The sequence below is a fragment of the Typha latifolia genome, chromosome 11, assembly GCF_019914945.1.
Source record: "Typha latifolia isolate L0001 chromosome 11, TyphaL0001v2, whole genome shotgun sequence".
Lineage (NCBI taxonomy): Eukaryota > Viridiplantae > Streptophyta > Magnoliopsida > Poales > Typhaceae > Typha > Typha latifolia.
In genome coordinates, this window is record NC_133096.1 from 10,893,629 (window position 1) to 10,904,198 (window position 10,570).

At 40.8% G+C, this 10,570-nt stretch overlaps 2 protein-coding genes across 7 annotated transcripts; both read left to right on the top strand.

Moving 5' to 3' along the window:
- The first annotated feature begins 1,256 nt into the window (after positions 1-1,256).
- On the top strand, positions 1,257-4,819 carry LOC140798289 (uncharacterized). Its single transcript, XM_073152100.1, has 3 exons — positions 1,257-2,935; positions 3,109-4,139; positions 4,242-4,819. Exons 1-3 carry the CDS (start codon positions 1,738-1,740, stop codon positions 4,584-4,586), a joined length of 2,574 nt encoding a protein of 857 aa, XP_073008201.1. The 5' UTR covers positions 1,257-1,737; the 3' UTR covers positions 4,587-4,819.
- Positions 4,820-7,512: 2,693 nt separating this feature from the next.
- Positions 7,513-10,446, top strand: LOC140797390 (putative protein ABIL2). Of its 6 annotated transcripts, none has more exons than XM_073150789.1 (10): positions 7,513-7,701; positions 7,997-8,153; positions 8,366-8,448; positions 8,559-8,709; positions 8,816-8,915; positions 9,029-9,127; positions 9,253-9,292; positions 9,389-9,507; positions 9,647-9,732; positions 10,113-10,446. In XM_073150789.1, the coding sequence occupies exons 2-10, from the start codon at positions 8,070-8,072 to the stop codon at positions 10,281-10,283; spliced, it is 933 nt and encodes a 310-aa protein (XP_073006890.1). In that variant the 5' UTR covers positions 7,513-7,701; positions 7,997-8,069; the 3' UTR covers positions 10,284-10,446. The 6 variants fall into 6 exon arrangements, with proteins under 6 accessions (XP_073006890.1, XP_073006889.1, XP_073006886.1 ...); XM_073150788.1 differs by having other exon boundaries at positions 7,513-7,590; XM_073150785.1 differs by having other exon boundaries at positions 7,537-7,711.
- The last annotated feature ends 124 nt before the right edge of the window (positions 10,447-10,570 follow it).

A 10,570-nucleotide genomic window follows, 5' to 3' on the forward strand; every position in this document is an offset into this window, starting at 1 on the left:
TATAAATATATATCAGAAATTAAACATTAGAAAATCGCATCATTACTTCGTAATATATTACTGGAGAATTTGTTCACATTTTCACATCGGTGGTAGTCCAATTTTTGAACAACGGAGACTCTGGATGACCTTGTTTAAGTAGTGCTTTCTCCGACATTCCTTAATATCCGTAACTGGACTTTTGATATAAAATGGCCTCCGACAGCAGATCCGATGCTGATCCTGCATATTTCCGAGGCAGCAGTGCAGTACATGAGAGAAAGTTTTCTATTCCTTGGACTCCAAGGAGTGATGCATCTAATGATGGTTGAACTAATAGGGTTGTGATAGTGGCAAACAGCCCTCTTGGGACCCAAAATAACGCTATGAGCTACGATCGACTTCTTAAATAACGCACGCATTGAGTTATATCCAGATCACATATGTTAGCCATTGTTCTGACATGATCAATCACAACATATATACCTTGGGCTTGGGAGTCGGCAACGATGATTAAACTAAACTTTAATGATTTCTTATGTGTTCATATTGATGTTTTGATCATCGAACAAGGATAGGTGTCAAAAAGGCTATGTACATGGAGATTGCTTTGCATGTGCTTCTCTCTTCCCCAATGGAAGTACAGGTTGGACTTCTCTACACTCGTGGAAGAGTATGGACATCCATTATCAGAGTATTGGAACCCAAGTGCATTGGCTTTTCCTTAGCAACGCCCAACTTTACAGGTCTCCAAAGAAGTGGAGCAGAATGGGGAGACAAAGAGGCGTGGTGAGAGCCACTTTCTATGGGATGGGTTGGAAGAGTGACAAAGGCTAGATATATACATATATATATATATTTAATATGTACCAAAACGAGAGTATAGTTGGAGGAGGAAGGTTATAAACTCCTCGACGTACGTGTTGACAAATGGTATATAATAATTAGACTTTTAGAGAAGCTAAGGGAGGGTTTTAACATTGTCTACGCGACTAAGAAATTCAGCTACATTATAATTAATGTGTGGTAGATTAGATGTCGTTTTCTGTGATGCCTCTCTACCCTCGTCTAATTCATCTTAAAATATTATTCTTAAGTAGGATTACATCTCCAGAGGAAATTGAGGCTCGTCTCCACATCCTGCGATAGCGATGGAAGATTGGGGGAAATGGTGCCTTTGCAAGCTCTATTAGAAGGTAAAACAATATTATCAATTATTGCCAGAGCTGATTTTAAAACACCAACATCCAATAGAATGTATGACGTTATCACTTTGAAACGTTCAAAAATCAAAAAACGGAAGTGAAGAAGAAGAATAAGAAGATGAAGTTTGTGCGTGGTTTGACAGAGAAGAAGAAGACAAGTCAGTTGGTGCTGTTGCTGAAAACCAGGGAGTCGGTTCCCTGAATTTATGCTACTGTTTCTGACACATTGGGATCTCCACTTTTAACTGATTAGAGTAGCCCCCTCACACGTGCCAATCCCATGCTATTTGCACTCTCTCTCTCTCTCTCTCTTAATCATGATCTTGATCTTGATCATGATCATGTTTAAGTAGTCGTTGGATTAGTAGCAGTACCCACCAAAAGGCTTTTGGCTGGAGTTGGCAGCAACAACAGTATGATCACCTCTGGTTCAATGATTCCTCCCTACCTTTTTCTTTTTTATTTTTTGATCTCAAAGGAGGAATTAAATTGGGGTTGTTATTCTTGGGTTGTCTCCTTTTCTCTGAGTCCTTAAAATTGCTTTGTGGGAGGTATGATTATGATTCAAGACAAGAGTGCAATGGGCGAGGTGGAATCTCAGGCCTATCCAATGTATTTTGGTGTTTCTTGCGCTTTCGTTGCCCTCCATCTCGTCTCAAGGACGAGGGGGCTCGACGTCGAACACGGCCGGTGGTCTCGCATAAGCGAATTAATGCTTCAGGGAAGCGCTCAGCTCTTGGGTCAACTCGTCTCAAGGTTTCAAGTAAACCTTGAGGCGTTGTCGCAGGAGGAGAAGCTAAGGGGAGCGGAGCTTGAGATCGCCGAGCTGAAGCAGAGGAGAACAGAGGACGCCAAGGCCAACGAGAAGGTCGCCGGAATCTTCGCGGCCCACGAGCAGAGCTGGTTAGCCGAACGAAAGAATCTTCGACGGCAGCTCCAGGTCATCGTAGGTGAAATGCGTGCCCTCAAAACCAAGCATGAAGAGTCCGTATCTGATCTCAAGAAAAGAATCGAGGAGGAGGAACGAGCTATCGGATTCAAAGACGAGGCCTTGGAGCAAGAAATCAACAGGAGCAAAGAGTTGGAGGAGAAGCTCCAATTAGCCAAAGAAGTGGCGGAGGAATTAAAGGAGAGGTCTAAGCAGGAGGCCCAAGACCACTCCACCGAGCTCTGGAAACACAAGACTGCGTTCGTGGAGCTCGTATCCAACCAACGCCAACTTGAGGCCGAGATGTCTCGTGCTCTCCGGCAAGCGGAAGCGACCAAGCAAGAGCTTCAGGAAGTTTTCGAGCGCAAGGAGGAGGCCATTGCGATGGTCGAGCAACTCTCCGTCGAGATCGGGAAGCTGCAGAAGGATGCGGAGCAGAAGGATAAGATTCTATCCGCAATGCTGAGGAAATGCAAGATTGATACAGCGGAGAAGCATATGCTGTTAAAGGAGGTGAAGATATCCAAGGCCAAGAAGAAACAGGCTCAGCTAGAGATGGAGAAGTGGAGGAAGACGGCGGAATCGCGGCATAAGAAAAGCTCGAGAGCGTTGCACTCCGCGGACGCGGCGGGGTGTTCGGATAACTGGAGGGCGGAATTGAAGGTGGAGTCCAGTGGGTACACCCCCAAGGCACTTCTTCTGGATTATTTTGAAGCTGAGAGCAGGAAAGATTACAAATTTCCCATGGCAAAGGAAGACATGATCGGTTCTATGACAGTCGAATGCGTAGATAGGTACCCAAGCGGTGTGGATGATAAGCCTGGTACGTATGATCTAACATTCTTTTACTGCTCTTTCTTAGTCAGTGTATTTGCGATTGGATGTTAGCTAAATTTAACGATGTTAATGTCTCGGACGAATTCTGAAAATTTTCAAGTAGATTTTTAGACCATTTTTTTTTTTCTGAATTAAACATCCTTGTTAGCTCTTGAACAGCTACAGAGGGTTATCACGGGTTGCAAGATTGGGTCCGGATGGAAAACGAAAAGTATGCAGGCATTCTTGAGAAGCGGCATAATGCCGAGATTGAGGCATTCACAGAACAGATGAGACTGAAAGACGAGAAGATCGAGTCTTTCCGATGGCGGCTGCTAAGCATGGAGCTAGAAACAAAGAGACTTCAATCGCACATGGAAGGGCTGGACGGGAGTCTATCGCATTTCAGAGAGGAGAACATCAAACTGGAATCTCTGCTGCTAGATAAGGAGAAGGAACTGAAATCTCTCAAGGAGCGATTCAGCTTCCATGTTGAGCAATGCCGAAAGAGCAACTCAAATATTACTCCTTGCCCAGAAGTGATGTTCACAAGGCGGAGAACAAGGGACAAAGAGCAAGTCCAAAAACCAGAGAACAATAATAGTGCCTGGGAGAGAGACAACGACAGCACAACTGATCAGGAGATAAAGCTGATGGAATTGGAGTCACATAAAAGCAGAGACATTGATATGGGAGCTACTAGTTCAGCAGAAGTTTCAGTCGTCACTGACCATTTTGAGGACCGCTCTATTGTTCCTTTCGACGAAAAATATTCTTCACAAGTCGTACCCAAAGAAGCAGTAAATCTATCGGATCGCGAAGAGGTCGAGGAAGAGAAAGAGGTCAGCGTGGACCCAGGAAATGTTCTTTCGCCTAATAGCTTCCAAGAAGACACGGATATCGTGGATAAGTTATCGTCCATCGGACCCTCGCTCACAGAAAAGAACTCATCTAGGAAGATGGACATCCATGCTCTTGGAGTATCGTACAAGATTAAAAGACTCAGACAGCAACTAGCTGTGCTCGAGAAGTTGGTCGGCTCACAAGCAATGAAGCAGCTAGCAAACAAGGATGATGGGCCTAATGATAGAAGAACTGATGCTGCGAAGCAGCAGCAGAAGAGGTACCTGGCAGTGATACCTTCTTTACATAAGCAACTGAAGAGGTATCAATCGCTTGATGAGAAGACCGATGATTTGTGCAGAAGAATGGTAGGATTACTTAATTCACTTCATCATCATCTTCTTCTTCTTCAACACTCTTATATATAATAGTGTTTGCATTTATTCAGTTCCCTTGTAATGATGTTTCAGGAGGAATGCTATCGTACTGGAAGGAGGGACCAACTAAGTGGCAGTGCAAAGGAGCAGCAGACTGAGACATTAGAACAGTTCCTCGAGGAGACATTCCAACTCCAAAGATACATGGTGGCAACTGGGCAGAAGCTATTGGAGATGCAATCCATGATTACTTCAAGCTTCCTTGCAGGTAGAGATGGAGTTGATAAGAGTATGGGATTCAATATGGGCCAATTCGCGGATGTCGTTAGAAGCTTGTTCAGGGAAATACAGCGAGGTCTGGAGGTGCGGATATCCCGGATTATTGGAGATCTTGAGGGGAGGCTCGCTTCTGATGGGATCCTTTCGTCATCTTCCTAGCCCACAAATTGGAATGTTGCTACTACACAACATGCCGTCCCCGCCATGCAGAGTAGTAAATGCAACAATAAAGTTAAACCAAAGATTTGCATACGTCTTGGTATTGTAAAGAACACTTTTATATATCTCCTTCCTTCTTCTACATTGATTTGTGTCTGTCTGTCTGTCTGAAAGAGATACTTCTCACCTAATTTGCAATTTTAAACCTCAGCTCTCAGACAATTACACGAAAAGTACTTTCTGTTAAGTCTATTTTTTTTTTTTTTTGTAATAAAAGAACCAGTGGAAAATTAATTAACAAGTATGTATGTAAATGTACTTGTTGACCATTAATTGCGATGGGTATGAGTCATTATAGAATTATGATCATGAATTGAACTCATTGGGAGTGATCACCAAAGCAGGGGATATTGCAGATTCCCTCCTCCTCTTGTAATTAGCCTTAAAGCACGCCTGCCTCAGTTTCTTTGTTCTCTCTGTCAACTCTATCTCCGGGTTATCTTCCATTAGCCTCCTGTGCATATCTAGCATCTCTACTTCCTTCCGTATACTCTCCTCCGAGGAATCCTTTCCCAACTCCTAATACACACACACACACACACACACACACACACACACACACAAAACAACGTACTAACTCAAATTTCTCTCCTCTGTGTGAACATAGTGAGGATATATGGGGGTAGAATAGAGTTATCTTATAATTGTAATTTGGAATTACCTGAACGTTATGGATGAGAGACTTCAAGCTCCTCATTTTCCTATGAGGCCACCTCTGGATCCCCAGCTCCCTGCACCTTTTCTTCAACACTGTCAGGCCCACGCTCATCTCCTTGGCAGCTTGAGTTATCGGCATGTAGAAATAGTTCTTCATCTCATCGAAACTGACATTAATGAGCCTCGACCGCCCCGTTCTTCTTTGCTCAATACTTCTTCTTTTCTCATGCAAACTACGACTTCTACTAGTACTTGCATTGGCACTACAAATTTTACTACTTATTATAGTAGTATCTTTTGTAAGACTGGGTGTGGTGTTACCAGGCACCGTCTCCTTGATAATATCTTCAGAATGAGATGGTAAATTCTCAATACTCCATAGGAACGAATCGAGCTCGAGACCGTCGAGCTGCAATTCGTGAGGAATATTATATGATGGATATTGTTGGTAAGGAGCAACGGACAAGGCTTGTGAGACATCAGATATTGGTGTTGATGAGCAGAAACAGGAGAATTCATCGAAGTCGTCGATGCTCTCCGGAAGCGGCACGAGAGCATATGGCTCACTGCAACACAACGCAACTATAATATTTTTAAATTGCTAGTTTGCATATATCTAACTAACTGAATTTAATTTCTTATTACGGACCTTACGAGTTGGGAGACATCAGGATGGAAGTCTTCTATGTGAGACCAGTCGACTAAGCTGTCTTGCGGGATTAACATCAGACTGTTCTCATGGTCAAAGTCCATATTATTGAAAAAAAGAAAAGAGCCACAGAATGATCAAGTGCTAGAGCGAAGTTAGAGGAGGGAAGAATAATGCATCCATGATATCAAAAGGCTTGTATTATATAGTTAGATAGCACGAAGGCAGAGAAAAAGGAGTTACATTTGGCGCCTTTTCATTAAGGGGGCAATACATGCATTCAAAAATAACAATGGAATTAAAGGAGTAAAAGATATTTATTGTTAGTGCGGCGTGATTATTATGAGTATTATTAATTGTTCGCATCGTGATTAGTTCCTCACTTGTTCAAATAAAAACGCTTCCCTGCTCTCTCTCTCTCTCTCTCTGTTGGGGGATGTATTGGATTGGCAAAGAGATATCGGATTGAGGTGTGAGTGAAACAAAGAGAGGAAGTATTGAGTGAGTCTCAGGTAATTAAAGTTATTACTAATTACTTTTATTGGTTCAGGCGATGGAAATTAATTATCTTGAGTGTAATTTGATGATCCGCACGTCTCAAAATCAAACCCATATGTATGTGCGGAAATCGAATCAGATCTTGTTGGATTCATTTCTCGACAAGTAACATAATAATTTCATTGGAGGATGCTACAAAAGGAATTAATGAATCGACTCGTTTGATCAATTCATTGTTCATCAACTGCATTTATTCTCTCGGACCTCGCAAAATGTTGCGAGAAATGAATCCGATATCTCGTTGGCTGATTCGTTATTACCTTTACGACCATAATAGATTTTTTTTTTTTACATTAAAGTTTCTCAAGTTTAGTTGCAGCAGGCCGAGGCCCAGTCCTCTCTCCACATAGTTTGGGCTTGAATGGAGCCCACTAAAGCGTCCTGGCCCCCCCCTCTTTTAATCGCAGTCCAATGCATTGTTATTTAGTCAAAAGAAGAAATAGGACATTATAGTTGAAAAGATAGCTGTACAGGTGATCCGTACGTCGGCAATCATGGCAAGTTGGCCCACTCAGCACAGGGAGAGAGGGAGGACAATAAGTAGACCATATAATAACACAGTAGGTCTATAGACTCTTATCAAAATTATTATGTATACATAGTACATAGTACAACCCCCCATTATAGTCCATCACGAGGTTAGTAGAAACTGTAGGGCCATTTTTCCCAATTGGGCTTCTAATCCCATTTGTGTAGCTTCACCATGAAGCCAGGCTGTCATTAAACATTTAATTCTCTTCATAACTTTTCAGTTTAATTTATTTGAAACTGCAATCGAATTTACATCTTGGGCACACGTATATCTGTCCTTTAAAAGAAAATAAAGAAAAAAAAAAAGAAGAAAAAAGAAAAGAGTTGGAACTTGGAACGTGGAACGGAAGACTATCTAAAGAGTTTTTACTGAAGAGAAGAAAGCGGATACTTTTACTTTTAACAGCAGGGAATAAAGCGGTGTTGACTGAGTAGTAAATAGATGGAGCTCTCAGATTGATGATAAAAAAAGAAGGTGGATGGCAATTGACTTGTGATCTCCTCGAATGTGCTTGTAACTAGCGACGTGCAGCCCTCGATGTTATCCAGGTCGTAGCCTAATTTGAAAGGCTCTCAATTTTATTAGTTATATTAATTGAGTGGTTCACTATTTTATGTTGATTAGGAGGAGAATGTTGGAGTTTACCATTAAGACAGCAGGTTCGGAGAAGTGCGTGATATTCTTTTAATTCACTGAATTAATTATTATTAGAACTACTTGAAACCCACTTGCCATCATGATCCACCCAAGTTTGAAGAGTTGTATTCCTAAAAAACAAATGGTTAGAATAAGAGCTGTAGACACCGCACCAACTCCTGCTACCTGTCTTTGCAAATACAATAGCCAGCATTACCTTCATTACTCATAATTTTCATTTTGAGCCTGTCTACTATTAGTGTGTGTGTGTGTGTTTGATTGTTTAATTTGGCGTTCTAAAGTCCAAACCGTTTCTAGGATGGGAAGGATTGTTGTTTAGTGGGAAGTGGGTGTTGCTTTTCATCTTTTCCTCTCCTCCTCCTTCCCATCAATGGATGTTATGTCTCCATCGCTGTCGTCTTCCTTTGAAGAGCTCTCCATGCAACAAACCCTCCACTTCTCTGACCGACTCAAGGTAAACCTATTTGATTACATCTCAGTTGTTTATGCTCAATCAGATTTTTTTTTTCCCCTCAACGAAGGTTTGCGCAATGGAAGCATTTATGTACCAATTATGCAAACATCCAATGCTAACTTAAAGATACGATTAATCAATAATCATGTAGCTGGTTAGTTGTTCATGTTGATTAGAGTATATGGATGTCATCTTTCCTCTTTCATTTCCAGGATTTGAGGACCCTGCGGTCGCAATTGTACTCAGCAGCAGAGTATTTTGAATTATCTTACACTAAAGATGATCAGAAGCAGATGTACGAGTTTTTCTTCTTTTTTCTTGAGCAATTCCAGTAGTATCTGATTGAGGTCTAGAATTTGTCTATTTCTTTTGTCTAATTTGAGTTTTGATCTTGGCTCTATCTAGAGTGGTAGACTCGTTGAAGGACTATACCGTAAAGGCTCTTGTCAATACTGTGGATCACTTAGGCTCTGTATCATTTAAAGTAAATGGTCTTCTAGATAACAAGTTTGACGAGGTTTCTGAGAGTGAGATTCGTGTGTGTTGCATTGACCAGGTATGTCCTATGCTAAGTAACAAATCTAGGCATATAAAGTTTGAGAGCGAATCTATTCAGTTCTACAGAGGACTCTCCTGATTTCTTCTTTGTTTGGCAACTTCAGAGAGTTCGAACTTGTCAACAGTACATGGACCGAGAAGGACTTTCTCAACAGTCACTTGTGATTACAGCTCCCAAGTACCACAAGCGATATGCCTTACCAAGTGAAGATCCCTTCCTTAATTCTATCATATTATCCATCCTTTTTCATGACTTGCTTATTTCCTGAGCAAACTGTTTTCAAATCACTTCTTTCTGTTCCCTTTTTGTTTTTCAGTAGATCGATGCATGTCGGAATCTGGAAGATATGCTGTACCAAATTACCAAGAGCTAGAGAAACACCAGAATAATAGTGTACCTCATCAGTTTCATGCTGGTATGCTCAATTGATCATTAATTATATCCTTCTTAATTCAGTCCTTTTCTTTTTTTCTTTTTTTCTTTTTTTTTTAAAAGGCTAAGCATTTTCAAGATGTTGATGGTTACCACCCTCTCTTGCAGAGGTTGGAGAAAAAGCAAAGGAGAAACCATTTTCATTCAGGTTAACATGGAAACTCCGGTTCACAAAACTTAGTTTGCTAAAGAAAAATGATGCATTCACATACTGAAAACCTCAGTCCACTGTGTGTGCATGCAGGAAGATGCGGTCGATGCCCCACGGTCACGGTCCTTCCCAACGAGCACGCTCTTCGTCACCAGCACAAAGAGTGCGTTCCTCATCACCTTTCTTACGACCTGGAAAACATCTCGAGGAAGGTAGACATTTGACAGTTCAATTTCAATCTTAATCAGTAACTTTGTTATGCTACATAATGCTGAGAAAATTTGTTTTAATCTGAGTTCATAAACTCGCTCAAGGTTCTTACTATCCATCATTTCATATCTTTCCAAACAGAAATAAGATCAGGTTCCTCAATTTCACATTCGGGACCACTCACAAGAAAAACTTCTTTGATCAACTCCACAAGTGGTAAACTGCGGGTAAGCAAGTAGTTCTATATTTTTCCTGTACCCTGCAATATATTGGTCTCTTTTTAGTAGCCAGAGTGGGTGAATTGCTTATCCTTGAATATATATATATATATATATATATATAGTTGATTTCAAACAAATTCTTATACACGTACATGGTTATTACCAAACTCATTAGGAGTTAAGAATTTATTATGGCTTCAGGCTACCAATCTTATTAATAACTTCCTAAAAGTTTTAGCAACATTAAATTGCAGCAAGTTTGTAAAAATAAAACTCGTTTTTACATTTCTCAGTAGAGCTTATAAGACTCGATGCTTTGAAATCTGCTTGATAGAATGGGATTTGAAATATGTGCTCTCATTTAATTTCCTTTTCTCACCATCCAGTATTTCTCGGGGCCGCAGAAGTCGGCATCGATGAACATACATGCTGAAAGAAAAGATGATAGAGAGATTGAAGAGAATCTGAGCAAAAGTAAAAAGCTTCTCAAGTCCTTGCTCAGTAGACGCAAGTCCAGGAAAGATGGGACTATGTATAATTACTTGGATGAATACTGAGATATAGGAATAGGATACATACATTTGAAGGAAACGAATTGTTCAGCAACCTTCCTTTTCCTCTCTACCCTGCCATGTGTTTGTTCGTATATTCTCTTTTGAATTTACATTTAGTGCAAGTTCTTCCATGATTAATGCATCAAGGAAATTATTATTGTTTGTATACTCCCAGGAGTGCAGCATGTTGATTGGTTATTAGCAGTCCTGTAAAAATCCGAGTATAATTTCAAACTATAATTTATATGGGAAAATAGAAATCGGCGCAGAGTTTACTAAGTAATAGGGTC